This window comes from Myotis daubentonii, chromosome 5 (assembly GCF_963259705.1).
Source record: "Myotis daubentonii chromosome 5, mMyoDau2.1, whole genome shotgun sequence".
NCBI lineage: Eukaryota > Metazoa > Chordata > Mammalia > Chiroptera > Vespertilionidae > Myotis > Myotis daubentonii.
In genome coordinates, this window is record NC_081844.1 from 26,801,676 (window position 1) to 26,828,406 (window position 26,731).

General features: G+C 55.0%; 1 protein-coding gene across 4 annotated transcripts; it reads left to right on the forward strand.

Moving 5' to 3' along the window:
- The first annotated feature begins 248 nt into the window (after nt 1-248).
- On the forward strand, nt 249-25,847 carry KANK2 (KN motif and ankyrin repeat domains 2). 4 transcript variants are annotated; one of them, XM_059696781.1, is made up of 14 exons: nt 252-388; nt 1,753-1,960; nt 2,859-2,973; nt 3,365-4,588; nt 15,439-15,603; nt 15,700-15,802; nt 16,683-16,780; nt 16,814-16,919; nt 17,562-17,649; nt 18,105-18,324; nt 19,081-19,223; nt 21,131-21,331; nt 21,410-21,499; nt 23,852-25,847. In XM_059696781.1, the coding sequence occupies exons 3-14, from the start codon at nt 2,937-2,939 to the stop codon at nt 23,903-23,905; spliced, it is 2,529 nt and encodes an 842-aa protein (XP_059552764.1). In that variant the 5' UTR covers nt 252-388; nt 1,753-1,960; nt 2,859-2,936; the 3' UTR covers nt 23,906-25,847. The 4 variants fall into 4 exon arrangements, with proteins under 4 accessions (XP_059552763.1, XP_059552764.1, XP_059552761.1 ...); XM_059696778.1 differs by having other exon boundaries at nt 254-388; nt 16,683-16,919; XM_059696779.1 differs by lacking the exon at nt 252-388 and adding an exon at nt 1,036-1,227 and having other exon boundaries at nt 16,683-16,919.
- Nucleotides 25,848-26,731: the final 884 nt, after the last annotated feature.

Here is a 26,731-nt window from a genome sequence, read left to right on the forward strand (position 1 = left end):
TTAACCCCATCTCAGAGATGGGGAAACTGAGGCACCGGGCACTTAAAGGCCTGGTGGGGTTGGGATTGGAGCCTAGGTCTGGAGGGCCAGAGAGCCCAGGCCTTAGTCACGGCCCGTGCAGCCTCGAACTGACCCGGCTCCCTGTCCGCCCCGCGGCGGTCACGCCACCGTGGACCAGCCCTGGCTGCGCCGCTTCCAGCCTCCGGCCCGCGGGGGGAGGGGCGATCGCCCGCCCTCTGCGCCCGGGCCAGTCCCGCCCCCTCCCGCCTCCCGGGCCGCCCAGCTGCAGCCGGCGGGGCGGGACAGCGGCGGGGCCCGGGACGCGGGGAGGAGAGGCGCGGGGACGAGGACTGGCACCCCCATGCGCGCGCACACACCTGCCGTCCAGGTGAGCTCGCGTCCTCCGGCCCCATCGCCCCACCGCCGCCCGGCCCACGGGCGGCCGGGGGCGGGGCAGTGGAGGGGGCGGGGCCTGGACCGGGGGGCGGGGCACTGGAGGGGCGGGGCCAAGCCGAGGCCCGGAGGCCGGGCGGCGGCGCGCGGAGGACGCACGGGCAGCGGGACGCGGGGGACGGCGGCGGCCGGAGCGCGGGAGGCGAGTAGGACCGGGGGTCGGATCGGGGTTCGAGTCTGGTTCGGGGTTCGAGCGTGGTCCTTCACCACCGCCAACTGCGGGGCGTGACCTCGCGGGTCTGGACCAGCCGCGGCTCTAACTCCACCATCTCAGCCCAAACTTTGCGGACTGTTGAGCGTCTCCGCCCGGTTCCCGGCTCTGACCCCCGTCCCTGCTTCTCTCCCCCACCCCGTCCTCTTCCATCTGTACCTCTCACCCTACCCCTCCGCCCCATCACTGCCTCCCTCTCCCCACCTCCGTCCCCTCCACCCCCACCCCCGCCCCGCTCTGTCTCCCTTCGCCCGCGGCGGCCGCCCGGAGCCAGGCCCCGGCGCGGGGAAGGCGACCGGGCGTCCGGCTGGGCTGGGCCTTGTCCTGGCGGTTGGGCCGGCGTGGGGAGCGGCAGCTGTTTGCCATTAGCCGGGGACCCCGCAGGCCCCGCCCCTCCCTGCGCGGGTGGGGTCCTCCTCACCCCCATCTTTGGGGCGCGGAGAGGGGCGGGAAGACCCCAGAGAAATCCAGGCCGGTCAGCGAGGGGGGCTTTAAGGGAGACCCGGTTGGACATTCGGGCCCGCCGGACCCTGTGCCCCTTCCTCGCCCACCTTGTCTCCTCTGTGAGTGTCCGGTCTTCCTTTCGGCCTCTATCTGTGTCCCCTCCCTGTGCCCCGGGGGCTCCAGAGAGGGAGCGGGGCCCAGCCGCAGACATCCCGCTTCTAACCTGCTTTGTCCCTGAGGACGGCCGGGGTGAGAGGCCCCCAGACCCCAGTCTCTGTCTGGGAATGGGTCGGGGGGATGTGGAGTGGGGGTGAGGCGGCTCGGCCTGCAGTGGGGAATCTGCCGGGCTTAGGTTCAAATCCAGGACCAGCCATTTCCCCCTCCCGTGACCCTGGGCAAGTCACTACACATTTCTGTGCCTCCACATTCCCCGCCTGGTGGGGTTGTCTGATACGCAGATCAGTGTTCTTACCCTTACTCACCCCGGCCCTGTCCACCTCCAGGCGCCCCCACAGGCTATTCCAACCCTGCGCCCGCCTCCAGGCTCTCGGGTCCCCAGAAATCACTTGTAATCCTGTCGTATAGGGGGTGAGCCTCCAGGCAGGCGGGAAACCAAATCTACATTTGGTGACTACATGTTCCAGGCGTTGCAAGACAGAGAAGTGAGGATAGAGACGTGAAGAGGCGGGGAGAAAGACGTACAGAGACAGAGAGACAGAGACGTGGAGAGAGATAAAGCAAGAGGCTAACCGAGAGACACCGGCGTGTGAGACAAGGACCAGCTCGGCAGCCCCTGGAGCCCCAGCCCCGCCTTCATGCCCAACCGGTGTCCCACCTGGCCCGTCCTCCCAGGTACCCCCTGCTCTGGCACCCGCGGGCTGGGAAGGGTCCTCCTTGGTGGTGGGTGGGCCAGGGCCCCTGCAGGAGGGTGGCTGGAGGACAGACCGCAGGAAGCACTGGCTGAGCTCAGTCGGAGTGTTTGGGACAGAAGGACCCTGGCTGGACTCCAGGACTGGGGGGGTGAGTGAGTGAGTGAGTGAGAGGCCCGGATTGTCCCTCCCCTTTGCAGCCTCCAGGCGCCCCCTCTTACTTCCTCCTCAGACCCCCATGACTTCCCGGGCCACCGCCCCGGCTGCTGGGCACCCTCTCCCCAGCCGGACATGTCCTGGGGGTGGGCAGGAAGTTCTCGTGTAGCCCAGCAGCGAAACTGTTTATTTTTAGAGAAAATTGTTTCCATAAAGGGGAAAGGCTTTGCTCCTCACTGCCTCCCCACAATTTTCCCTACCCCCTCTCCCCCAACTTCCCTGACCCAGCTCTATTTTGGGGTCCCCTACCCTGAGCTGTAGCTCTCTTTTTTGTTTCTGTCTCCTCAGATTCTGGCAGGATAGCTGTCCCCCTATGAGCACCCCAGCCCCCATCTGACCCCATACCAGCTCCTGGCCTGGGCTGAGGGACAGGGTGCAGGAAGGGTGGGCCTGTAGGTCTTGGGGCCCCCAGCCTGGGGGCCTTGTGGAGGCGGGGCTTTGGGAACAGCTGGAGGCTGTCCAGAGGCTGGACAGATGTGCAGGCAGGCTGGGAGGTTTGGTTTCTTTGTTCTAGGCCCCAGGGCCGTCACCCCACCCCTTTCCACAGCTTGGCTGGGTGTACACCTATACGAGGGTCCTTACTTGGGAACTGGGTGGTGGCCACACCCCCTCCCCTTCCCCTGCAGACCCTTCCTGACTCCCGTGGCCATGGCCCCTCTCCCCAGGTGAGCCTCAGCCGGTGCTGCAGGCAGTTTGACTCGAGGCCTCCCAGTGACGCGTGAGGAACATCTACGGAGGGGAGGATGGCCCAAGTCCTGCACGTGCCAGCCCCCTTTCCAGGTCAGACTTCTGCAGAGGAAGGGGCCCTGCCCAGGGGTTGGATGGGAGGGCCTGGGCCAGACCTGGAGGCCTGAGGGAGGGGAGAGGGGCCTGGGGGTAGGGAGAGAGATAAGGCCCTACCTGGGGTAGGAGGTGGCGGAACACAGCGCTGCCCTGAGGGCCTGAATGTAGACAACCTGACTGTCCTGGAGGGTCAGAGAGGGAGACAGGGCCCTGCCCTGGGGGGAGGGGGCGGGGCCGAGACTGGAGACCCAGTTGATCCCCTGAGGGCCAGTGGGCTCCCATCCCCTGGGCAAATGAATCTTGACTGGGGGGGGGGGGGGGGGCGGGGCTCAGTCTTCCCCGCAGAGGACGGCAGTGCCCACCGGGCTTAGCGTTTCTCCCGCCCTAGGGACCCCCGGCCCAGCCTCCCCGCCCGCCTTCCCCGCCAAGGAGACCGACCCTCCCTACTCCGTGGAGACGCCCTATGGCTACCGCCTGGACCTGGATTTCCTCAAGTACGTGGACGACATCGAGAAGGGCCACACACTGCGGCGCGTGGCCGTGCAGCGCCGGCCCCGCCTCGGCTCGCTGCCCCGCGGCCCGGGCTCCTGGTGGACCTCCACCGAGTCGCTGTGCTCCAACGCCAGCGCCGACAGCCGCCACTCCGCCTACTCCTATTGCGGCCGCGGCTTCTACCCGCAGTACGGCGCCCTGGAGGCCCGCGGCGGCTTCAACCCCCGGGTGGAGCGCACCCTGCTGGACGCCCGGCGCCGCCTCGAGGACCAGGCCGCCGCGCCCACCGGCCTGGGCTCCCTGACCCCCAGTGCGGCCAGCTCCACCAGCTCACTGGTGGGTGTGGGGCTGCCGCCCCCGACACCACGGGGCTCCGGCATGTCCACGCCAGTGCCACCCAGCGCCGGGCACCTGGCCCACGTTCGGGAGCAGATGGCGGGTGCCCTGCGGAAGCTGCGGCAGCTGGAGGAGCAGGTGAAGCTGATCCCCGTGCTGCAGGTGAAGCTGTCCGTGCTGCAGGAAGAGAAGCGGCAGCTCACGGTGCAGCTCAAGAGCCAGAAATTCCTGGGCCACCCTTCGGGGGTCCGGGGCCGCAGCGAGCTCTGCCTTGATCTCCCCGAGGCTCCCGAGGACCCGGCACCGCTGGAGACCCGGAGCGTGGGCACCTGGGTCCGGGAGCGGGACTTGGGCGTGCCCGATGGGGAGGTGGCCCTGGCCGCCAAGGTCGCGGTGCTGGAGACCCAGCTCAAGAAAGCGCTCCAGGAGCTGCAGGCAGCTCAGGCCCGACAGGCTGGCCCCCAGCCCGAGCCCCAGCCCCAGGCCTGGCCTCCGCCAGACGGCCCAGTTCGCGTGGACACCATCCGCGTGGTAGAGGGACCTCGGGAGGTGGAGGTGGCCGCCAGCACGGCCGCTGGGGCCCCTGCACAGCGGGCCCAGAGCCTGGAGCCCTATGGGGCAGGGCTGCGGGCCCTGGTGGCATCTGGAGGAACCGAGAACCACCCCGTGTTCCGAAGCCATGAAGTGGTGGAGGCAGTGTTCTCCTCGCCCGCTGCCTCCACTGGCAACGTCCACTTGGTGAAGAAGATCAGCATCACAGAGCAAAGCTGCAACGGGGCCGCAGGTGAGCCACGCTGGGCAGGGAGGGCAGTGGAGGGCCCCTCGTGCTTCATCTGAACAGTAGGGTCCGGCCCCGGCCCCGGCCTTCCACCATGCAGGCCATCCCCATCTCGGAGCCTCTGTTTCTCTCTCTGCAAAAAGGGGACAAGATCATGCCACCGACTCAGTGTGTAGGGATCATGCTGAACAACTGCGTGTCTGTCAACTGTATGTCCTCGTGTGTCGTACACTGGACGTGTGCAGAAGACAGAACGTACTTGTCAGAGGGGCTCCCCAAGACTTGGTTTGCTCCATTTATTCAGTCGGTGGCAGGAAGCAATCTCAGACCAGTTCAAGCCATGACAAGGGAATGTAACTTAGTGACAGCTTCAGGCATGGCTGGATCCTGGTGCTCTTGAATCTTTCTTTCTTTCCCTTCCTCTGTGCACCCTTGAGGCTTCTCTCTTAGGCCAGCAAAGGTGACCCCGCCGCTCTGCGCCTCTGTGCTTGCCGCTCAGTGGAAAGGGAGCCCCTCGGTCCAAACGTTGCCAATAAAAACCCCAGCGGTGGCACTCATTGCTGGCTCGGGTCACATGCCCAACACTGAGCTCATCGCTGACCCTCTCTGCCTAGCCCTTTGGGGTAGAGGAGCCCCACCCAGGTCCTGCTGTGGCCAAGTCCTGAGGGGCGCTCCCTGAAGGAAGTGCTGAGTCTTCATGCCAAGAAAGGGGATGTGGGTTGTGCAGAATGGCAGCTGCCTACCACTGCTGCCCTGAGGCCCCCGGGAGAAGCTGCCAGGATGATTCATAATAATGGCAGCAGCTGCTCTTTATCAGACACCAGCCTGGAGCTGGGTGCTGTGCTAAGTGTTTCATCCATAGAGGGGCTGAAGGCAGGGCGGTGCGGCCAGGCAGCCTGGGTTGCAAGTCCGCTTGCTGTGTCTCTGAGTGCGCAGCTTCTCTCTGGGCCTCGGCTTCCCTGTCTGTGAAGCGGCGTAATAACGGTTCCCCCCCCCCCCCCCCCCCCGTGGGATGCTTGTGAATTAGCGCGCACAGTAAGTACTCCATCAGTGCTTGTTTCTGTGTCTGCTGATGATTTTCAGGTCAACTCTATTTATAGTTGGGGAAACGGGGGCTTGGGGGGAAGCTGCACTTGCCCCGTGTCACACAGCCAGGAAGTGGCCGACCCAGGACCTAAACCGAAGTTAGCCTGAACCTGCAGCAGGGCTCAGAGGGGAGACCCAGGTTCTCATGCCAACCTCATATCTAAGGTGCCAAGAGCCTCGTGGTGGGACCTGAGGGCACAGCTGGAGGGTGGGGACACAGCTGTGTTTTCTTGCTTTTCCATGTTGTTTCTGGCCAGCTCCAGGCACCACCCCTCTGTTCTGTATCTATTCCAAACACCCAGCCCTGCGACTCTGGCCTCTAGCCAGGGGCTCCGCCTGGCCCAACCTCAGGACCTCTGAGAGGCAACCTCCATTCCAGACATGCCTCCCAGGGCAGTCATGGGACCTCCTGCCGTCGGGACACACAGACAGTGATGTCCTCCCCCAGCAGTTCTTCCTTGTGTCGCACCTAACTCCCTCTTGCTGCAGCCAGGCCCAATGTGCTAATTCATTTCACTGTCTGCTCATTCAGCAAGTATTTATGGAGTGCCTGTTATGTACCAAACTTTTCTAGGCCCTGGGGACACAGCGGTGCACAAGATAGACAAAAGCCCCTGCGATAAACAAATAGGAGGCCGCAGTAAATAAGTGAAGAATTATTTCAGAGAATCCGTGTTTGAGGCAGATACGTGTTTGATGGGGTGGTGGCCCGGGCTTCCCTGCTCCCTAGCTCTGCGCCCTTGAGCAATTTATTTAACTTCTCTGTGTCTCATTTGCAAATTGGGGGTCTTGACAGCCCGATGTCACCACATCAGTATGAGGCTTAAATGCATCAATTCATGTTACGTGTTCAGTGTGGCACCAGACACATAACGGGTGCTCAAGGGTTAGGTGTTGGCTCTGAACCAAGATGTGAAAGGAAAGAAGCAGTCAGATGGCAAAGAAGTGGGAAGAAGAGTGTTCTGGGAGGGGGCTCAGCAGGGGGAAAGGCCCTGAGGTGAGGAGGGGTATAGGTGCATCCAAGGTATTAGACAAACTAGAATAGGCTGAGGCTAGAGAAGCGGGGTACAGGATAGCCTGAGCATCAGGGGTAGGTCCTCCTGGGTTTGTAGACTGGGGAGGACCAACATAGGAAATAAAATGAGATATAATACTAGGAGGACTTGACAAGTATTTGGACTATGTAGTCGCTTAGGTAGGTCAGCTAGATGCGTAGGTCAGGGAGGGCTCCCTGGAGGAAGAGGCAAGAAGGAGCCCAACCTCTGCACCCAGTAGAATTTGCTCACTGCAATTGAAGGGCAGTCTTCCCCTTGGGCTGGAAAAGCCTGGAGAACCCCAAAGTCCTGTCCCCCGATCTGGGAAAGGCACCACAGAGATCAGTGGAAGAGGGGGCAGCCAGACACATGCATATCTCGGGTCTCTCCAAGACTTTGAAATTTTCTCTGCTCTTGTTTGAGACATATTTCTATGAGAGTAATTCATATTCTTTGTGGGAACTTTGGGAAGTACAGAAAAATCTAGAACACAAAATAAAACTCCCATAAACCTACCACCGCCCAAACGCAGCTGCTGTCGACACTTCTGCTTCTTTCCTTCTGAATTTTTTAAATATATTTTTTTATTGATTTCAGAAAGGAAGAGAGATAGAAACATCAATGATGAGAGAGACTCATTGATTGGCTGCCTCCTGCAAGCCCCACAGTGGGGACCAAAACAGGAACCTAGGCATGTGCCCTTGACCAGAATCAAACCTGGGACCCTTCAGTCTGCAGGCCAATGCTCTTCCCACTGAGCCAGACTGGCTAGGGCGCCTTCTGAATTTTTTAACACAGAAAATAATATGTATTTTTCAAGTCTGGAACATGGAGCTTGGAATTTGTTGTTTCTCTTCATTTTACTTTTAAAAGCATTTAGGCAGCCCGTACTATAGACCAAGGCATTATTTGACTCCCTTTTCATATTTTAATTCATTCAAATCCCCAGCACCTATATAAGGTGGGGTGTTTCTAACCCCCATGTTATAGACGAGGAAACTGAGGCACAGGCAGGTTAGCGAATTTGCCCACAGTCCTTGAAGCCAGGATTTATAATCTCTCTGGTAGAACGATAAACCAGGGACATTTCTGATGTTATTAAGAATTTGTGGCCCTAACCGGTTTGGCTCAATGGATAGAGCATCGGCCTGCGGACTGAAGGGTCCCAGGTTCGATTCCGGTCGAGGGCATGTACCTTGGTTGCGGGCACATCCCCAGTAGGGGGTGTGCTGGAGGCAGCTGATTGATGTTTCTCTCTCACCAATGTTTCTAACTCTCTATCCCTCTCCCTTCCTCTCTGTAAAAAATCAATAAAATATATTTTTTTAAAAAATTTAAAAAAAAAAGAATTTGTGGGAGGCGCCTTTTTGGTTGTGAGCAGCCACATCATTCTTTATTCTCAAGGCTACCGCGCCAACGTCCTTCCTCAGGAGCCTTTCATATCCTCTGGTCTGTTTTTTCAGGGCAGGTTTCTAAAAGGGCATTTTGAGGACCTTGTTGTCTGTTACCAAATTGCTTTACGCACTCTTGGGCTCACTCCTTTCCAGCACTGGGTTGGCGAGTAATTTACGTTTTTAACAATTTCTTTTGGACTTAAGGGGCCCAAACCTGAGTTAATGAAATTTCCTCTGCCCATGGTAACCACACTGCTATTTTACTTGACTCTTTTTTCACCTTCTTTTCCAGCCTCGATGAGGAGAGTCAGTAAACATTTTCAGCTTTGTGGGCCATATGATCTATGTTGCAATAACTCCATTCTACTCTGTTCTCCCCCCCCACCCAGCTTTATTAAGGTATATTATATACAAAAAAATGTATATATTGTATATATATTTTTAAATTCTCTACAATTTCGGACATTCTTTATTTTTATTGATTTGAGAGGGAGGGAGAACATTGATTTCTTGTTCCACTTATATATGCATTCATTGGTTGATTCTTGTATGTGCCCTGATGGGGGATCGAACCTGCAATCTTGGCATATCAGAACAACACTCTAACCAACTGAACTGCCCAGCCAGGGCAAAAGTGTATATTTTTAAATTTTATTATTATTTCTTTTAATCCTCACCCGAGGAAGGGAGAGAGAGAGAGAGAGAGAAAGAGAGAGAGAGAGAGAAAGAGAAAAGAGAAGGGAGAGAACATTGATTAGTTGCCTTCCATATGTGCCCCAACCGGGTATCAAACCCACAACCCAGATATGTGCCCTGACTGGGAATTGAACCAGCAACCCCTCAGTGCTTAGGATGAAGCTCAACCAACTGAGCCACTTGGGCTGGGAAAAAATGTATATTTTTACTGTATATATGTTTATTAATTTGTTGCGTCAATTTTGCCTTTGTAGCATGAAAGCAGACGTAAACAATATAAGTATTAATAAGCGAGCATGGCTGTGTACCAAGAAAACTTGTGTGCCAACACTGAAATGTCAGTTTCATATAATTTCCATGTGTTCCCAAATGGAATCCTTCTTTTAATTGTTTTTCCAACCATTTAAAAATGTAAAAACTGCCCTCGAGCTAGAGTCAGCCAATCTCTGCCCTATGCCATTCACACACACCCTCTGTCAATTCTCACCCCTCACCCCACTTAATATCATTCCTGGCAATCCACCTTCCAGAGTTATTTAGATATGTGAGTGTCCTTGAAAAATATGCCCTGTGTGTGTTAATTTCCTAAAATGGTATTGTGCTTTAGAGGGAAAAAAATCTCATTCTTTTCTTAATTTTTCTTCTGTACACACTGTTTTTGAACTCTCCATACTGATATAAATCCAGTTTGTCACTTTTAATGCCCTAGTATGTGCTACATTTTTCTTATCCAATCTCCCCTTGGTAGGCACCTGGGTTACTTCCAGCTCCTGCTGCCATGAACAGTGCTGGGACCCTCTTCACCTGTCCCTTCAGGAGGGTCACTGGCCACAGGAGGTGCCCAGTGTCAGAAGTCCTGCCTGGCCCCCCCTGGAAAAGCTGTCCCTGGTCACACTCCCAGCAGCCATGCTTGAGTCTTGTATGTCTTTCTAATGTTTTGTCCATCAGGTGCTGGTGCAAAGTGGTATCTCCTTGTTCTAATTTGCATTTCTTTGACTTCTGATGAGGTTGGGCATCACCATATCCATATTTTAAAAAGCCGTGGCCTTACCGCCTGACGACCAAACGACCGGTCACCAGGAGGTGCATTGATGGGTCTCACGGTGCGGCAGGTCTCGGGGTCTCGGTCGCGGGGCGTGGCGGGTCTGGGTCCTGGGGCGCAGCAGGTCTCGGTCCTGCCGTGCGGCGGGTCTTGGTCCCGCGGGTGGGTGCGGCAAGGGGAGCCCAGTGAGGTGCGCACGGGTGGGTGGGGCTGCGAGCAAGGCGAGGCGCATGCGGTGGGCGAGTATGTTTAATAAGATTCCTCCTTGGACCACTTGTTTGTAGCTTTTGTCCATTTTTCTTTGGATAGTTTTGAGAAATTTCTGGCACATCCCCCGATAGGGGTTGGTGAACCAAATCCAGCCCGCTGCCTGTTTTTTATTTTTATTATTTTTATTTTTTTGTTAATTCTCATCCAAGATATTTTTTCCATTGATTTTCAGAGAAAGTGGAAGGGAGGGAGGGAGAGAGAGAGAGAAAGAGAAAGAGAAATCTATGTGAGATTTCTCAAATGCATCCCGACCGGGGCTGGGGATCAAACCTGCAACCCAGATACGTGCCCTTGACTGGGAATCGAACCCATGACCCTTTGATGCATGGGCCAACGCTCTAACCACTGAGAACACTGGCTAGGGCTGTTGTTCTATGGCTCACAAGCTAAGAATGCTTTTTATGTTTTTAAATGGTTGAACAATATGAAAAGAAGCGTAACATTTTGTGACATGAGCAAAATTATATAAAATTCAAAATTATAAAAACATAGCCACGCCCATTCATTTACAAAATTTGCACCATTTTCGACTGAGACCATGGCCCACGTAGCTCCAGTGTTTGCTGTCTGTCCCTTTACAGAAAAAGCTTGTTGACTTGTTCTGGAAGGTGATCACTTGCCCATTTTTGGCATTGCGAGTATCTTCTCCCTGTCTGTATTCTTCTCTCAACTCACTATGAGTCTTTTGGAGGTTGTTTGTTTGTTTGTTTTTTTATCAAATAGAAATCTTTATGTCAGATATAGTTAAACCCATCGTCTTTAAATTTTTTCCATTATTATTATTGATGTATTTGACCTGTAACATTGTATTTGTGTTAGGTGTACATGAATGATTTGATGTAGGCATATATTACGAAATGATTACCACAGTAGATTTTGTTAACATCTGTCACCTTAGAGAATTAGGTTTTTTTCTTGTGATGAGAATGTTTAAGATCTACTCACAGCAGCTTTCAAATATACAATACAGTAGCATGAGCTACAGTCACCATGCTCTACATTCCATCCCGAGATTTATTTATCTTATAACTGGAAGTTTGTACCTTTTGACCCCTTTCACCCATTCCCCACCCCCACCCCTGGCAACTACTAACCTGCTCTTTATCTATGAGTTCAGTTTTTTTTAGCTCCCACATATAAATGAGATCACCTTGTATTTTCATATATAGTTTGTGCTTTGAAGAATTTTTTTTTAAGAGAGAGAGAGTGGAAGGGTGTGGGAGAGAGAGAGAAATATCAATGTGCGAGAGACACATCAATTGGTTGCCTCCCCCAGGTGCCCAACTGGGACTGAGCCTGCAACCAAAGTACGTGCCCTTGACAGGAATCGAACCAACAACCCTTCAGTCCAAGAGCCAATGCTTTAATCACTGAGCCAAGCGAGCCATGCAAGGAATTTTTTTTTTTGTATTTGAACTTTTATTGGTTGAGGTTTTTTATTTTTTCAATTACAGTTGTCATTCAATATATTGGTTTCAGGTGTACCACATAGTGGTTAGACACTGAGGAATTTTTAAAGGAATCTTTTCCCTTCCTGAGACCCCCAATATTCTACATTTTCTTCCTGTGGCTTTGTAATTGGACCTTCATATTATTCCTTCCTTCAGAGTTTACTCTCTGTGTCAGATCTGAGGTGGGTTCCAGCCGGACTTTTTCCTGGCCAGAGCAAGCTGCTTCCCCAGCACCACTCCACAGAGCCCCCCCTCCACCACTGGTTTGTGGAAACCCCCCTGTCTGACCCCAGCTCCCCAAGAGGGGGCTGTGCTGGGCTCTCTCTCTCCTGTTCCCTTGGCCCATCTCTTCACGTAACAAAACCCCACTGTTTGGACTGTTCTGGCTTTGGCATATGTTTTACTCTCTCCTAGGCTGGGTTCTTCGTCTCTGCCCATTTTTGTAAAAGTATCTTAGCTGGTCATGGACTTTAGTTTTTCCATATAAATTTTGGTATCAGTTTGCCCCACCCCCCAGTGAAATAACAGCAATAAATACCATTTTTATTGTTGTTATTTTAGCATTGCAGTATCTGACCTTGACCTCCTCCCACGAAAGGAGCCACCCAAGCTTTTGGAAGCAGGGCCTGCTTTTCCCTGTGGCAAAATGGGCCATGGTGCTACTCCATTTTTTTTTTTTTCATTTTTTGAAAAATTGTGGTGAAATATATATAACAAAGTTTACCATGGCAATCATTTTTAAGTGTCCACATACTACGGTATTCAGCAGTCACATTTAAAAAAAAATGTTTTTATTGATTCCAGAGAGAGAGGAATGGAGAGGGAAAGAGAGAGAGAAATATTGATTGGCTGCCTCTGCATACCCCCCCACTGGGGAAGGAGCCCACAGCGCTGGCATGTGCCCTAACCAGGAAGAGAAGCGGAGACCTCTTGGTGCACCTGGCGATGCTCCACCCACTGAGCCACACCGGCCAGGGCGGCAGTCATATTTTTTATGCAGCCATCTCCACCAACCATCCCTAGAATTTTTCCATCTTCCCCAACTGGAACTCAGTCTCCATTCAACACTAACCTCCCGTCCACCAGCCCTTGGCACCCACCACTTACTTCTTGTCTATGAATTTGACTCCTCTAGGGACCTCCTGTAAGTAGATTCACAGTGTTTATCCTCCTGTCCCTGGCTTATTTCACGCAGCAGCATATTGCTTTACCTGACTTTTTGACCCTCCCAGGTGTTTAAATAAGGGTGTGAGTTTGGGGCACACACGGAGATTGCAAGCTGGCCATCTGCCTCCTGACACATTTCACGTGGCCACATAATGTTTTTTTTTTTATGTGAATGTATTGACAGGGTTTAAAAAAAAATCAGGAGCCCTGGCCAAGTAGCTCGTTGGCTAGAATGTTATCCCAATACACCAAGGTTGCAGGTTCGATCTCCGATCAGGGTACATACAAATATCAACCAAGAAATGCATAAAGGAGTGGAGCGACAAATCACTGTTTCTCTCTCTCTCCCCTTCTCCCTCTCTTTTCCTTTCTCTTTCTAAAATCAATTTTGAAAAAAATAAGATTCTCATAAAAACCAGCTCCGGAACTGGCCTGGCCCAAGCCACGCCCTGGGCTGCAGCGCTGTCTGCGTGCTCATGGCCAAGTGTCTCATCTTTTCTATGTTCTTGTCCCAAGTATTTACTCCCTGTTCTCAACTCAAGTTGAATGTTGCCCAAGGACTTGAGGAAGTAGTCACTGTGTATGTCAAAACAGTTTTAACTGTTAAAGAGAATTAAAATGCCCAGCCGGCTTGGCTCAGCGGTTGAGCTATGACCTGTGAGCTAGGAGGTCGCAGTTCCATTCCCGGTCAGGGCACATGCCCGGGTTGCGGGCTCGATCCCCAGTTGAGGGGTGTGCAGGAGGCAGCTGATCAGTGATTCTCATCATTGACGTTTCTATCTCTCGCTCCCTCTCCTTCCTTTTCTGAAATCAATACAAATATATTTTTTAAAGAGAATTAAAATGAATTGGTCTGTGGAGCCAGTGGCAGGAAGGGGACGTCCTGAGGAAGTGGTGACATGGAAGCCACACGTGGCCTGAGGGGGGTGAACCTTTCCAAGACTTGGACACACAGCACAGTGGTGACTGAACCTCTGTTCCTCGTTCCAAGCTGTGCTCTGGGGCTGGCGCTTCCTGTCCGTTCCGTTCCAGGTGGACAGTGGGCACCCTCCGGGCCTGATGCCCACAAAGTCAGCTTTGTCCTTAGGCCGAACGAGGTGGGTTTTCTGAACAATTGTGATAAAATGCGTATAACATGAAATTTTCCATTTTAATAATTTTAAAGTGTCCAGTTCAGTGGTGTACGACCATCACCACCACCCACCTCCAAAATGTTTTTATCTTCCCAAACTCAAACTCTGCCTGGGTGGGGTTTTAATTGTCATTTTCCAATAGTTCAATTGTTTCTTTTTTCTTTTTATTAAAGTAACGCCTGCTTAAAATTCAGTAAAGAAAGCAAAAAGGAAGCTGCATACAAATGCCATTTATAGCACAATCCTACTTTTGTTATTAAAAAAAAAAAGAAAGAAAGAAAGAAAAAGCCCTAACTGGTTTGGCTCAGTGGATAGAGCGTCCACCAGTGGACAGAAGGGTCCTGGGTTCGATTCCGATCAAGGGTATGTACCTTGATTGCAGGCTCCTTCCCATCCCGGGCCCTGGTTGGTGCTCGTGCAGGAGGCAACCAATTGATGTTTCTCTCACATCGATATTTCTCTTTATCTTTCCCTCTCTCTTCCACTCTCTCTAAAAATATCAATGGAAAAATATCTTCGGGTGAGGATTAAAAAAAAAGAAATCAAAGTCCTGGCTGGTGTGGCTCAGTTGGTTGTGTACGGAAAGGTTGCAGGTTCAATTCCTAGTCACGGCACATGCCCAGGTTGCAGGCTTGATGCCCAGTCGGGGGCATGCCTTAGGCAGCTGGTCCATGTTCTCTCTTGCATCCATGATTCTCTCCCTCTCTCTTCCTCTCTCTCTAAAAAAAGGAAAAATCCATAAAAATAATTCAAAAAATCTTTTTTAAAAGAAAGGACAGACTTTAAAAATCATAATATGAAGTTTTATCAAAATATAGCTTATGATTCTCTTGAGTTAACAGATGCTTCTTGAGCCCTCCCAAGTGCAGACATTGTTTAGGCCAGGGGTGGGCAAACTTTTTGACTCGAGGGCCACAATGGGTTCTTAAACTGGACCGGAGGGCCGGAACAAAAGCATGGATGGAGTGTTTGTGTGAACTAATATAAATTCAAAGTAAACATCATTACATAAAAGGGTACGGTCTTTTTTTTTTTTTTTAGTTTTATTCATTTCAAACGGGCTGTAGTTTGCCCACGGCTGGTTTAGGCTCTTCATCTCACCTTACTGTCTTCAGTCCACATCAGCTGCCAGGAAGGAGGAATGCCATTCTCCGAGGCAATAGAGGTTACGTGATTGCCCGAGGTCACATACTTGCTCCTGCAAAGACTTGATTCCCTGCAGTGACCACCACACTCCGCTGTGATCAGATCTCGTTTCCAGAGAACACTTCATATGTCGTTGGAGATTGGAGAGGGGTCATGAGGCAGCACCTTGTGGTCACAGGATCTTCCCGTCCCTGCCAGTGTGGGGCAGGCAGCCAATCAGGGCTGGAATTGGATTCTTCTGCCCCATCACTGAGCAGCCCTCTGGGGCCTCAGTTTGCTCACCTGCAATAATCCACCTTCTGCGGGCTGGGAGGGGTTGATGCAAGAGTCAGTCCTCAGAGCCCCTGCCGGGGGGGAGGGGGGGCGGGGGGGGCAGTGTTACTGCTGTTAGTGCTTTGCTGTCTCCCACAGCGAGTGCCTCTTTCCTGCCCCTCCAGGCCTTCCTCAGGCTTCTGCAGGGCCATCCTCGTCGCCCCCAGGATCCGCCGCGGCCTCCTTGGCACAGCCCAAGAACACGGGCCGGGTGCCCACGTGCAACACCAGCACCAGGGAGCCCCCCAGGCCAGCAGCCCCATGTGAATCAGAGGAGGCCGGAGGTGCAGGCAAGTGCGGGTGGCCGCCCAGACGGACAGGACGCCGGAGGCCTGGGCATGGGGCCTGGCTGTGGGAGACCCTTGTGACACCAGCCCTCCCCCCAGGTGGGCCCCAGGCGGGCACACGGTCCATCATGAAGCGGAAAGAGGAGCCTGCAGACCCCGCGACCCACCAGAGGAGCCTCCAGTTTGTGGGGGTCAATGGCGGGTGAGAGAAGCCCCCGCCCGCTCCCCAGCTTCCGCACCCCTGTTTGTTCCAAGAATGTCCAAGTACCTGGCCTAAGCCCCTCACTTTGATTCACTCATTTAACTAAAGCACAGTAGACAGGTGAGGAAACAGGCGCAGTGAGGCGAGTGCCTGGCTGGAGCTCACGTGGCGACTAGGAGCCCGCCTCGGTGTCTGGCTCCAGAGCCCGTGCCGCAGCCACCGGACCGCGAAAGGTGCCAGATTAAGCTCCCTGCCTGGACGAAGCAGGAATGCGGGGAACACTCAGGCAGCGTGGGATCTTGGGAGGCACGCTGCCCCAGGAACATCCCTGAAGGGTGGGCGCATGTGCTGCGGCGCAGCAGGAGCTGGCAGAGCGAAGAGAGGGGTGAGAGGGCTCTCCTGGTGGAGGGCACAGCCTGGGTCCAGGCCCAGAGGTGAGAGGAAGCAGAGCGACATGAGAGATGGGAGGCATCAGAGCGATGGTCAGGGACAGTTTGAAACCTCAGATACCAGGAACTTAGACTTTGTCCAGAGGAAGCAAGAACCACGAGGGACCCATCCGAGGTAGAGCAAGGGTCTGAACCAGGAGCAAAGTGTGTGAGAGGTTCCGAAGGGTAGAAGGGGAAGACGTGTCCCTCCCTGCCCCCCCCTCCCTGGCCCCCCCAGCGCGATCCCAGTCACAACTAGTGTCTGTTGAGGTTCACTGTGTGCCAAGTGCTGTGAGCCACATTCCTGCAGACCTGTTAGGTCCATACTGACATCATCCTCGTTTAACAGATGGGGGAACCGAGGTCCAGTAATCAGAGCCCCAACCCGCCCCCCCCCCACTCCCTGTCCCATCTGCAGCATCTCTCCCTCCCCGCCCACCCCTCTTCCCCAGGTGTGAGTCCTCATCTGAGGACTCCAGCACAGCAGAGAACTTCTCAGACAATGAGAGCACAGAGAACGAGACCCCGGAGCCTGAGGCGAGGGTGCCGCGTGTGGCTGAGGCTCCCCCGCTCAGGCCCACAGGGACAGCCGTGGCCAAGATCAACCAGGAGGAGTGCCAACCAACTCGGGAGTCTCAGCGAGTGCCCACAGCTGAGGGGGCCTCAGGATCAAATGTAGAGGAGATCCGGTCAGTTTTCTGGGTGGGAGGCAGGGCCTGGGTTGTGTGTGGGGTGACCTCCAATTCCACCATCCAAGCCCTTTGAGTGAATATCCCATCAGTCATGCACACCCTAGTCTAAACGAGCAGAGAAGCCCTTTTCTCCCTCTGGGCGTCTTGAAGATCTGGAGGCTTTGAGGAAGGGCCTGATGGGGCAGTTTGGCTGTTGGGTTAGAATTTAGGGGGCAGGTAAAGTCCTTAAGCTACCCACCTTTTTGGGACATTTTGCCCCACTTGTCCATCCTGTTTATCTTGTTTTATTCCTTGATGAAAAATCTGACATTAGGAAAAGATTTTCCATCTGCCACTGACTATTTGGAGAAAACTAGCCTGTGTGTCCACTTTCTCCTGGAGTTTGTGTGTGCTCCATGTATGCCCTGTGGGGTATCATATAAAAACTTGTTCCTGGTGAAGGGGGCGTCTGAGGGTCTACCAGTCAGGTGAGCCCTGGCAAGAGTGGTGAGTGCCGTGGTGGAGAGCATTGGGGCTCTGTCTGAGCGCCCCAGCCGGACGTGGAAAGTGAGGGAAACCCAGGGGCTGGGCTAAACCTCCTCTCTCTCCCCTTCTCTTTCCCCCTCTCTCTCCCCCTCTCCCTCCCCCTCTCCCTCTCAGGATGGAGCTAAGCCCCGACCTCATCTCAGCCTGCCTGGCCCTGGAAAAGTACCTGGACAACCCTAACGCCCTCTCTGAGCGGGAGCTGGTACGCGGTCTGGGACTGAGAGGGCCTCCTTGTGCCAGCCTCAGGGGGAGTGTGCTTGAGTCATGGGCCTTAGAGAGGGGCCAGGGCTGTGGGGAGGGGCCCCAGGATGATCGCAGCTGGCAAAGCCGGCCTTGGTTCCTGGGCCTTCGGGAGCTTGAGGGGAGGGGCTGGCATAGCTCCCTCCACTAGTTCCGCACGCACGTGCCTTGATACCCCGATGGAGATATTCACAACTTCCTGGGGCCAGACCTGGGATTGCAGTGTCTCCACTTCCCTCTAGGGTCCTTGTCCAGGAGGGGAGACAACACTCCTCCAGGGGCTCCTCTGGGTGGGGTGCCCATGCTCCCCTTTCAAGGCTCTGGTTCAGGACAGGGACATCCACACTCGCCTCGGGGCTTAGCCCTGGGGAAGGTGGGCTGCCGCCCGCCCTCATCCCCTCTCCTCTCCGGCTGCAGAAAGTGGCCTACACCACGGTGCTGCAGGAGTGGCTGCGCCTGGCCTGCCGCAGTGACGCCCACCCGGAGCTCGTGCGGCGCCACCTGGTCACGTTCCGGGCCATGTCCTCGCGGCTGCTGGACTATGTGGTCAACATTGCCGACAGCAACGGCAACACCGCGCTGCACTACTCCGTGTCCCACGCCAACTTCCCGGTTGTGCGGCAGCTGCTGGACAGCGGTAAGCCTGGCCAGCTGTCACCCCGGTTTGGTGGTCTGGTTGGGGAGACATGGCCCCCCTAGTCTAGTGGGGGAGACACTGCCCTCCCACTCTGGCGGGGAGATGCAGGCCCGCCTGTCGCCTCAGTGTTCTGGAAAGGGCAGCCATGGTCTTCGGGAAAACACATGACCTCCCCCATCCACACGGACCCCTGTGTAATGGAGGTCACACCTCTGGAACCCTAGTCTGAGGGGCGGACATGGCTTTGAGTCTGGGGCTTGGAGAGAAGATGTGGTTCCCAGTTCAGCAGGAAAGGGTTTCCTTGCCCTAGTCCGCCGGGGAAGACACGGACTCCTAGTCTGATGAAGGCTCCAATCTGATGGAGGAGGCAAAGGCCAGTCTGAAGGAGACTGATGTTCAGACCAGTACTCTCAGCCCTAAATGTGGTGCCAATGTCGGGGGGCCCAGGCTGATGGAGGGGTGTGATGGCTTCAATCATAAAGGGCGTGGCTGCATTTAGAGGAGCCACTCCGCAGGGTGTGGGGATGGAGACGGACACCCTGGGCAGAATGGGTTCTCAGTCTGAGAAAAGGGAGGAATCCGGCCACACCGAGACGGATGGAGGAGGCCATGCCCAGAGCTCATGGTCGAGCAAAACAAGGCTCCAGTCTGATAGCAGAGACTGGCCTGGGCCTCAGGGCCCCTCCCCTGGCCTTGAGGGAGGCCGGCGGGCGTCAGTGGGTCTTAGGGCTCCTGTCCTCCTGCCCCCTCCCCCAGGGGTCTGCCAGGTGGACAAGCAGAACCGGGCTGGCTACAGCCCCATCATGCTCACCGCCCTGGCCGCCCTCAAGACCCAGGATGACATCGAGACGCTCCTGCAGCTCTTCCGGCTCGGAGACGTCAACGCCAAAGCCAGCCAGGTAGGCCCGGGCACTGCAGAGCTGGGCAGCCCTTCCCGCCAGCCAGGTAGGCCCGGGGCACTGCGGACCTGGGCAGCCCTTCCCGCCAGCCAGGTAGGCCCAGGGCACTGCAGAGCTGGGCAGCCCTTCCCGCCAGCCAGGTAGGCCCGGGGCACTGCGGACCTGGGCAGCCCTTCCCGCCAGCCAGGTAGGCCCAGGGCACTGCAGAGCTGGGCAGCCCTTCCCACCAGCCAGGTAGGCCCGGGGCACTGTGGACCTGGGCAGCCCTTCCTGGTTACCAAGTCCTGGCTGTGCGCCAAGCCCAAACGTGACCTCGGTTCATGCCCAGGGAGAGTCCCTGCTCCACAGACAAGGAAACTGAGGCTCAGAGAAGCAGAGTCATTTTCTCAAGGTCAAACTAGAGGAGGGGGCTTTGAACAAGGGGGTCTAGCTCCAGAGCCCCATTCTTGTGCCCTTCCCCGGCAGGTGCAGGACCTTCTGGTGGAAGTGGGTAGGGACGGGCGAGGACATGGGGGTCCCCAGCCTGACACCGTCCCGCCTGCTGCTGGGTAGTGCGTTGGGCAGCAGGTGGAAGCCGGAGGCTCAGAGGGTGGGCCAGCAGGCACGGGCCCCGCACTCCTGGAGCTCACAGGCCAGTGGGGGCAGGAGCCACTCGCATCAGGCAGCACGGAGGCTTGGAGGGGATTTGGACTCGGGCTGCAGAGCGCCACTAGAGGCGTTCCGTCAGGGCAGGGTGCGGCCCACTTTCTGATTTGAAATCTCCCTTCAGCTGCATGTTGGGGAGCAGAAGCCGGGAGACTATGAAAGCCACAGGGGTGTGGACAGGGTCCAGGCAGAGGAGCAGGGCAGCCAGGACATGGAGGGACAGCCAGGGGAGGGGACTGAACAGCACAGACGCCCTGAAGGGAAGGAGCAGGGCGCTGCGATGTGCATGCAAGAGCAGACCTCTTGCTCTTTTTTATTGATTTCAGAGAGGAAGGGGGAGGGGAAGAGAGAGAAACATCAATGATGAGAGAGAGAAGCATTGATCGGCTGCCTCCTGCACACCCCCTACTGGGGATCAAGCCCGCAACCTGGCCATGTGCCCTTAACCGGAATCGAACCCGGGACCCTTCAGTCCGCAGGTCAGCGCTCTATGCACTGAGCCGAACCAGCCAGGGCTGGTTTACTTTTTTTAATTGAGGCGAAATGCACACATTCCCCTTTTAAAGTGCACAGTTCAATGGCATTTAGTATATTTACAGTGTTGTGTAACCATCACTATTTCTACTTCCCGAACATCCCCATCACCCCTAAAGGAAACCCTGCACCCGTTAGCAGTCACTCCCCCTTCTCCCTCCCCAGTCTGCTTTCTGCCTCTGGGTTTGCCTGTATGGGTATTTCATACAAACGGAGTCATGTAGCGTGTGCCCTTTAGTGTCCGGCTAATTCACTGAACATGTTTCCAAGGTCCGTCCCCGGTGCAAGGCGCAGGCTGTGGTGCTTTGTTCCTTTTTAAGGCTGAATAAGGTTCTGTAGCATGGGTTTACCACAGTTTGTTTGTTGCTCACCTGCTGGTGAACACTGATTTAACTTCTATAAAGGCTCAACTGACATACAGAAAAGTGCACAAATGTTAGCGTCATATGTTTTTACCTGTTTACACCTGTGAGTTAGGCGCCTGCTTGAGGTGGGCGTGGGGGTGGGAGACGAGTGGCATCTCCCTGAGGAGGAGACATTTAAGCTGAGACCTGAGGGGCGAGTGAGACAGGAAGGGGGAGGGACCCGCCAATGCCCAGGCCCGTAGGGGAGGACTGTTTGAGCTACAGAAGGAGGCCAGCAAGTGGGGCGCTGTTGGCAGCGGGGCACTCCGGAGCAGGGCCGGCCTCGGAGGGCGTGGTGCAGAGCCTGTGGCTTGTCCTGGGCAGGCAGGGCAGACGGCCCTGATGCTGGCAGTCAGCCACGGGCGCGCGGACGTGGTGAAAGCCCTGCTGGCCTGCGAGGCGGACGTCAACGTGCAGGACGATGACGGCTCCACGGCCCTCATGTGCGCCTGCGAGCACGGCCACAAGGAGATCACGGGACTGCTGCTGGCGGTGCCCAGCTGTGACATCGCGCTCACTGACCGCGTGAGTCAGCACTCGGGTGCCCCTCGGGGCGGGCGGGAGCTGGGCGCCGGGCGTCCTTAGAGCAGCCATGCTTTGCAGGACGGCAGCACGGCTTTGATGGTGGCCCTGGACGCAGGGCAGAGTGAGATCGCGTCCATGCTGTACTCCCGCCTGAACATCAAGTGCTCGGTGAGTCTCGGCCCGAGCAGGGTGTTGCGGGAGGAGGGTGCAGGGGAGCAGGGCGGGGGCCTGGGAGGGGACAGATGTTTATGAAGAGCCGATGGTGGATGGGTCCTGAGCCAGGGACTTAGTAGTCATCTGCTTGTTGAACCTTCATGGTGCCCCATGAGGCCATGAGTCACCGAGAGCTGAGACTGCATGGTCATGGTTGACATCTCGGTATTTGAACCCAGACCTATCTGAACGCTCTTTAAATTATTTTAAAATATATTTTTATTGATTGCAGAGAGGAAGGGAGAAGGATAGAAACATCAATGATGAGAGAGAATCACTGACCGGCTGCCCCCTGCACCCCCCCTACCCAGACATGTGCCCTGACTGGGAATGAAACTGACCTTCTGATTCACAGGTCAATGCTCAACCACTGAGCCACACCGGCCAGGCCAAATGCATGTTCTTAATCACCATTCACTCATTTGAGAAATATTTACAGAGCCCTGACTGTCTCTGGCCCTCATCTAGGCCCTGGCAACCAGCACTGAACAAAACAGAAAAAAAGTTTCTGCCCATCATAGAGCAGACATTCTAATAAAAGACAAAATAAAGCAAATTGGTGTAGCATAGCCAGGGGATGGTACGTGCTGGGAAGAAATATGAACCAGTATGTGAGGGACAGTGAGTGACGGAGGAGCTACCAGAGACCTTCATGAAACTGACGCTTGAGCCAGCACCTGAGGACGTGAGGGAGCAAGTGTGTGGCTCTCCAGGCAGAAGGAACAGACAGTGCGAAGGCCTGAGGCTGGGGCTTTCCTGCGTGTGAGGGCGGCAGGGAGCCCCAGCGGGAAGAGAGGAGGGCAGGGAGGTGATGCCACAGATCACGCAGAGCCCGTGGGCCACCGTGGGGCTTTGGGTTTCACTGTGAGCGTGTCCGTGTGCAGAGGCCTTGAGAAGTCTCACTGTAAAGAAACCCAATTTAACTGTGTTTAACCCAGCATTTCTCTTATGGACCACAGAAACCTGAGGTGTTTTTTTAAAAAGTTTCCCTAGCAAAACACTCTTCCAGAAGCACAATAGGGGGATAATACTGATACCAGCTGTGTCCTGGTGCCGGTGGAGGAAAAAGCCCTCTAGTCTGATGGAGGAGACAGCCCTTCCAGTCTGATGGGGGAGACAGGGCGGTCCCTGTAAGCCTCAAAGCGATTCTCCGTGTGGTGGAGGAGACAGTATACCGAGTGCCTACTGGGTGTGATTGCTTGAACCTTCCACAGTAACCTGATTCGTTTGCATAAAGTACTATTATTATTTTCTACTCAGTTTTTCCAGGTGGGGAGGTGGAGGCTTAGAATGGTTACATCCTTGGTTCAAGGTCTCACAGCCAGGAAGGGGCAGAGGCCCCGGGGTCCTTCTGACTCTAGACCTTGGCAGGAGCCTCACTGCCCCCGCCCACCCCCACCTGCACTGGCCCCAGCTGCCCCAAAGCGTATCCTGGTTCGGGTTCAAGGGTAGCATCGTGGGTGTCAACCACGGCAATTCCCAAAAGGTCCGAGAGGGAGGTTGCAGACGTGCGGTCCGTCTCCGCCTGGCTCCCAGGTTCTCCTGAGGCTTCGAGCTTTTCTGGCTTCAGGGTACCCACCTGGCCTCAGTGTGATGCTCAGGATCACCTGGGGATCCGCTTTGGACCTCAGTTTCCTCAACTGGAAGATGGGGGCGATGGGCTGGAGATGGCTCCCTGTCTGATCTGCGCTCCTGCCCCCAGGGACTCTGAGGCAGGAACCCCAATCCTCTCTGTCCACCTGGACCACTGCCACAGCCTCTGCCTCCCCCACCCTCACTGCCCCTCACTCTGCTCTCCCCACAGCAGCCAGAGGTCAGTGCGGACACCTGAGTCAGCACTCACAGCCCTCTCTGGCTCCCACCTCCATTGAAGAAAAAGCCAAAGTCATCCTCAAAGCCCATCAGCTCCACCGACCCCGACCCCGACCCCTCCCCTCCCCCTCCCCCTCCCCCTCCCCCTCCCCCTCCCCATCGCTCCCTGAGCTCCAGCCACACCAGCCTGACCCCTGCTCCACCTCAGGGCCTGGGCACTGGCTCTCTCTTCTGCCTGCAATGCCTCTCTGCCCCCTTGGCCGGACCCTCCCCGACCACCCGCTGTTGCTGTCATTCCCTTCCATCCCTCATCCCTGGTGAGACTCCTCCACTGCGTTTATTTATTTGCTTCTCGGAGGCATCTCCCCCGTCACATGGCCTCGAGGCCAAGGGATCCCAGCCTCTTGTTCACTCACCGCAGCCGCTGGGCCAGCCAGCAGAGCCGGCGCCGCGGAGGCAAGGATGCCAAACAAGGAATTGTGCTTCTCGTTTCAGTTTGCCCCGATGTCAGATGACGAAAGTCCTGCATCGTCCTCTGCAGAAGAGTAGCCATGGGGGGGACCAGAGGCGCCTCCCGCTGAGGCCAGTCAGCCCCAGAGCGAACTGGCCCTCCTCCCTTGTTCCTCGTCCCGTCTCCTCCCTGGCCAACCCCATCGTACCCACCAAGGCCTCAGTCTCAAAGGCAAGTGGGTTTCTCCTGCTTCCCAGCAGCGACAAGACTCCAGCTTAACTGGGTTTTTCCCGTTCCCCAGTTCAAAGCAGCCACAGTGCAGACCGAAGCTACATTCTCGTAGGAATTGGCGCCAGTGGCTGATGCTGGCGTGGGTTTATGGAGAACACAGAACAATCGGCTGGCAGTGATGGATGGAGGCGGGCGAGAGGGAAATGTATTGTATTTTGGAATCACCATCGGGGAAGGGGGGAATCATATCACTTGTTGCCAAATCTGAAAGTCACTGGAAATGCATATTTTCATTTTAATCTTGAGTGTTATTACTCACGGGTGGTGTCTGGAGTGGCTTAACTCCCCCTGGCCCCCCACATTTAATTGTCTGGTATGTAATAGTGTTTTGTCCACTCTCCCTGAGACAGCTTTCTTGGGGGAATTTTGGTCACGGATTCTGTCCCTGCCACCTGGAGTAGGAAATTTAGCCCTTTCTTCTGCTTTCTGCCAGCGTCGACCCCGTTCGGGTCGAGGGGAGCCCCAGGACACAGCAGCCGAGAGGTGTGAGCAGTTCATATCAAGAAATTACCCCGCCCTCCGGCCCCTCCCCACGTGGAGGCCCCGGCAAATATTAATTTTCCTAGAAAATCCTTCAGACCTGGAGACACAGGAAATGAATCCTGTTCCCAGAGTGGCTGCTGAGTCCCTGGGCTTCGAACCCAGGTTACGGGCCGTCCAGATCCTCCTCAGGCTCCAGAATTTCTCTCTTCAAAGGAAAGAAAACAGGCCATGTGTGTGTTGGCAGCGCCTGGGGCCGGCTCCAGGAACCCCATGTGTGCACAATTAAAAATTGGCTGCCCCCAGAGGGCTCCCAGCGCAAACTTAAAGAGGCAGGGCCTTGCCGAAAACCAAACAAGGGCCAGCTGGGGTTTTTTTGTGTGTTTTTTTTTAACCTTCAGGCTTTCCGGAGCTGCCTGGAGCAGAGCCTGCTGGACGTGGGGCTCGCCAGACTCTCACAGTTTCCTTAATGGCCTGTTTTGTTCCCAGGATCTCAACAGCGTTTTCTTTCCTTTTCCTTCCTTCTGTGAACCAAAAAAAGAAAAGGGATAGGCCCGAGCCCCCGAAAGTGCCTCCGCGGCCGGGGAGCGAGACCCCGGGCTAATAGGTGTCCTGCCTTCCGGCCAGTTGGCGGCCCCACTGCCAGGGTCGGAGCCAGGCCACGGAGGATGGAGCGGGCCCTGAGTGCCCACGTGTCCATTCAGTAAAGCGGAACGCTGGCTTCTCTCCTACAGAAGTGGGTTTCTTGGCTTGATGGAGTCTGGCTTGCTTTGATTTTGAAGGGATCAAAATCTTTTTTATTTGGTATCTAAGACAAAAGAGCTTGCTTGCATGGTCAAAGGAGGGAGGCACCCCGGGGGGAGAGAGGGAGAGAGAGAGTGTGTGTGTAAGTTGGAGAGAAAAAACCAAAGCTGCTCGATGTCCAGGGCATTTGATGGAAGGCTGCAGCTCTGAGCAGTGGTGCCGCGTCGTGTGCCTGTGTGTCCTGGCCTGGAGCCAGCGGTGCGTTTATTTTAAGCTCCTACAAGCAGCTCACTGACACCGTATTTGCCCCTGTGCCCCTCTCCCCTGGTGCCCGTTGGCTTGGCACGGAGGCTACAGGGGGTCCTGCCTTTGTCCCCATTCTCTTCTCACATGTATTCATGACCTTAAACTTTCCAACCACGGTACGTCCATAAAGACAGTATTACGCTTAAATGAAGTATTCTTTTTGTAATCATTTTTTAGATGGTAAAGAAATTTAATAAAGCTACTTTATGATAATGCCAATATCTGTGTCTGATCGTTGTCTCGGTGTGTGCCTCTTTAAGTTTTAAAATAGATACTTTTTAGCCCTAGCTGGTTGGCTCAGTGGACAGAGCGTCGGCGTGCGGACCGAAGAGTCGCAGGTTCAATTCCAGTCAAGGGCACATGCCTGGGTTGTGGGCCCCTACCCCAGTAGGGGGCATGCAGGAGGCAGCCAATCAATGATTCCCTCTCATCATTGATGTTTCTATCTCTCTCCCTCTCCCTTCCTCTCTGAAATCAATTTTAAAAAAATTATAATTTACTTATTTTGAACAATGTTCAAAGCTACAGAAAAGTGACAAGACTATTATAATAAACTCCCTTATGCTCTGTCCTATACTGTAGCCACTAGCTACATGTGGCTGTTTCCAGCTAAATATGAATTAGTTATCATTAACTTGTGCCCGGTGGCTATTATATTGGCCTCCAGAGGTCGAAAACATTGCCACTGTGGCAAAACGTTCTAACAAAGACGCACAGTGAAGACCTCAGACAAAATCCTTACAGATTGCGTTTCCTCGTGACAGAATAGTTCATAGCAATTGTAAAAGGCAACATTCAAACGATACAGAAATGTGTGGCGTAGTGGAGGGTGCCGTGGTCCACTTAGTGTGAACACCTGCCGGTCAACAATTTGGAGCATCTCCTACCAAACCCTTTTTCTAAAATGATTTGCTGTTTTATTTTTTGAGATGCAGCATACATACATGTTGTGCACCCGTCTGTTAGGGCGCCGAAGGAGGAAGCACAAGGCCAAAGTGGTGAGGAGTTACAAGTGTATTAGGTCGTCTGGAAACCCAGATGAGCTGAGCCCCCCATGGCACCAGCGCCCAGGGACAAGGACTCGAGGTCTTAAAGGGCTCTCG

Bases quoted from the DNA above. Each gene is read 5' to 3' on its own strand.
- KANK2 (XM_059696778.1), top strand. From the start codon at position 2,937: ATGGCCCAAGTCCTGCACGTGCCAGCCCCCTTTCCAG. The intron at 15,604-15,699 runs GCAAGTGCGGGT...CCCTCCCCCCAG, and splicing joins AGAGGAGGCCGGAGGTGCAG to GTGGGCCCCAGGCGGGCACA. The intron at 18,325-19,080 runs GTAAGCCTGGCC...CCCCTCCCCCAG, and splicing joins GCGGCAGCTGCTGGACAGCG to GGGTCTGCCAGGTGGACAAG.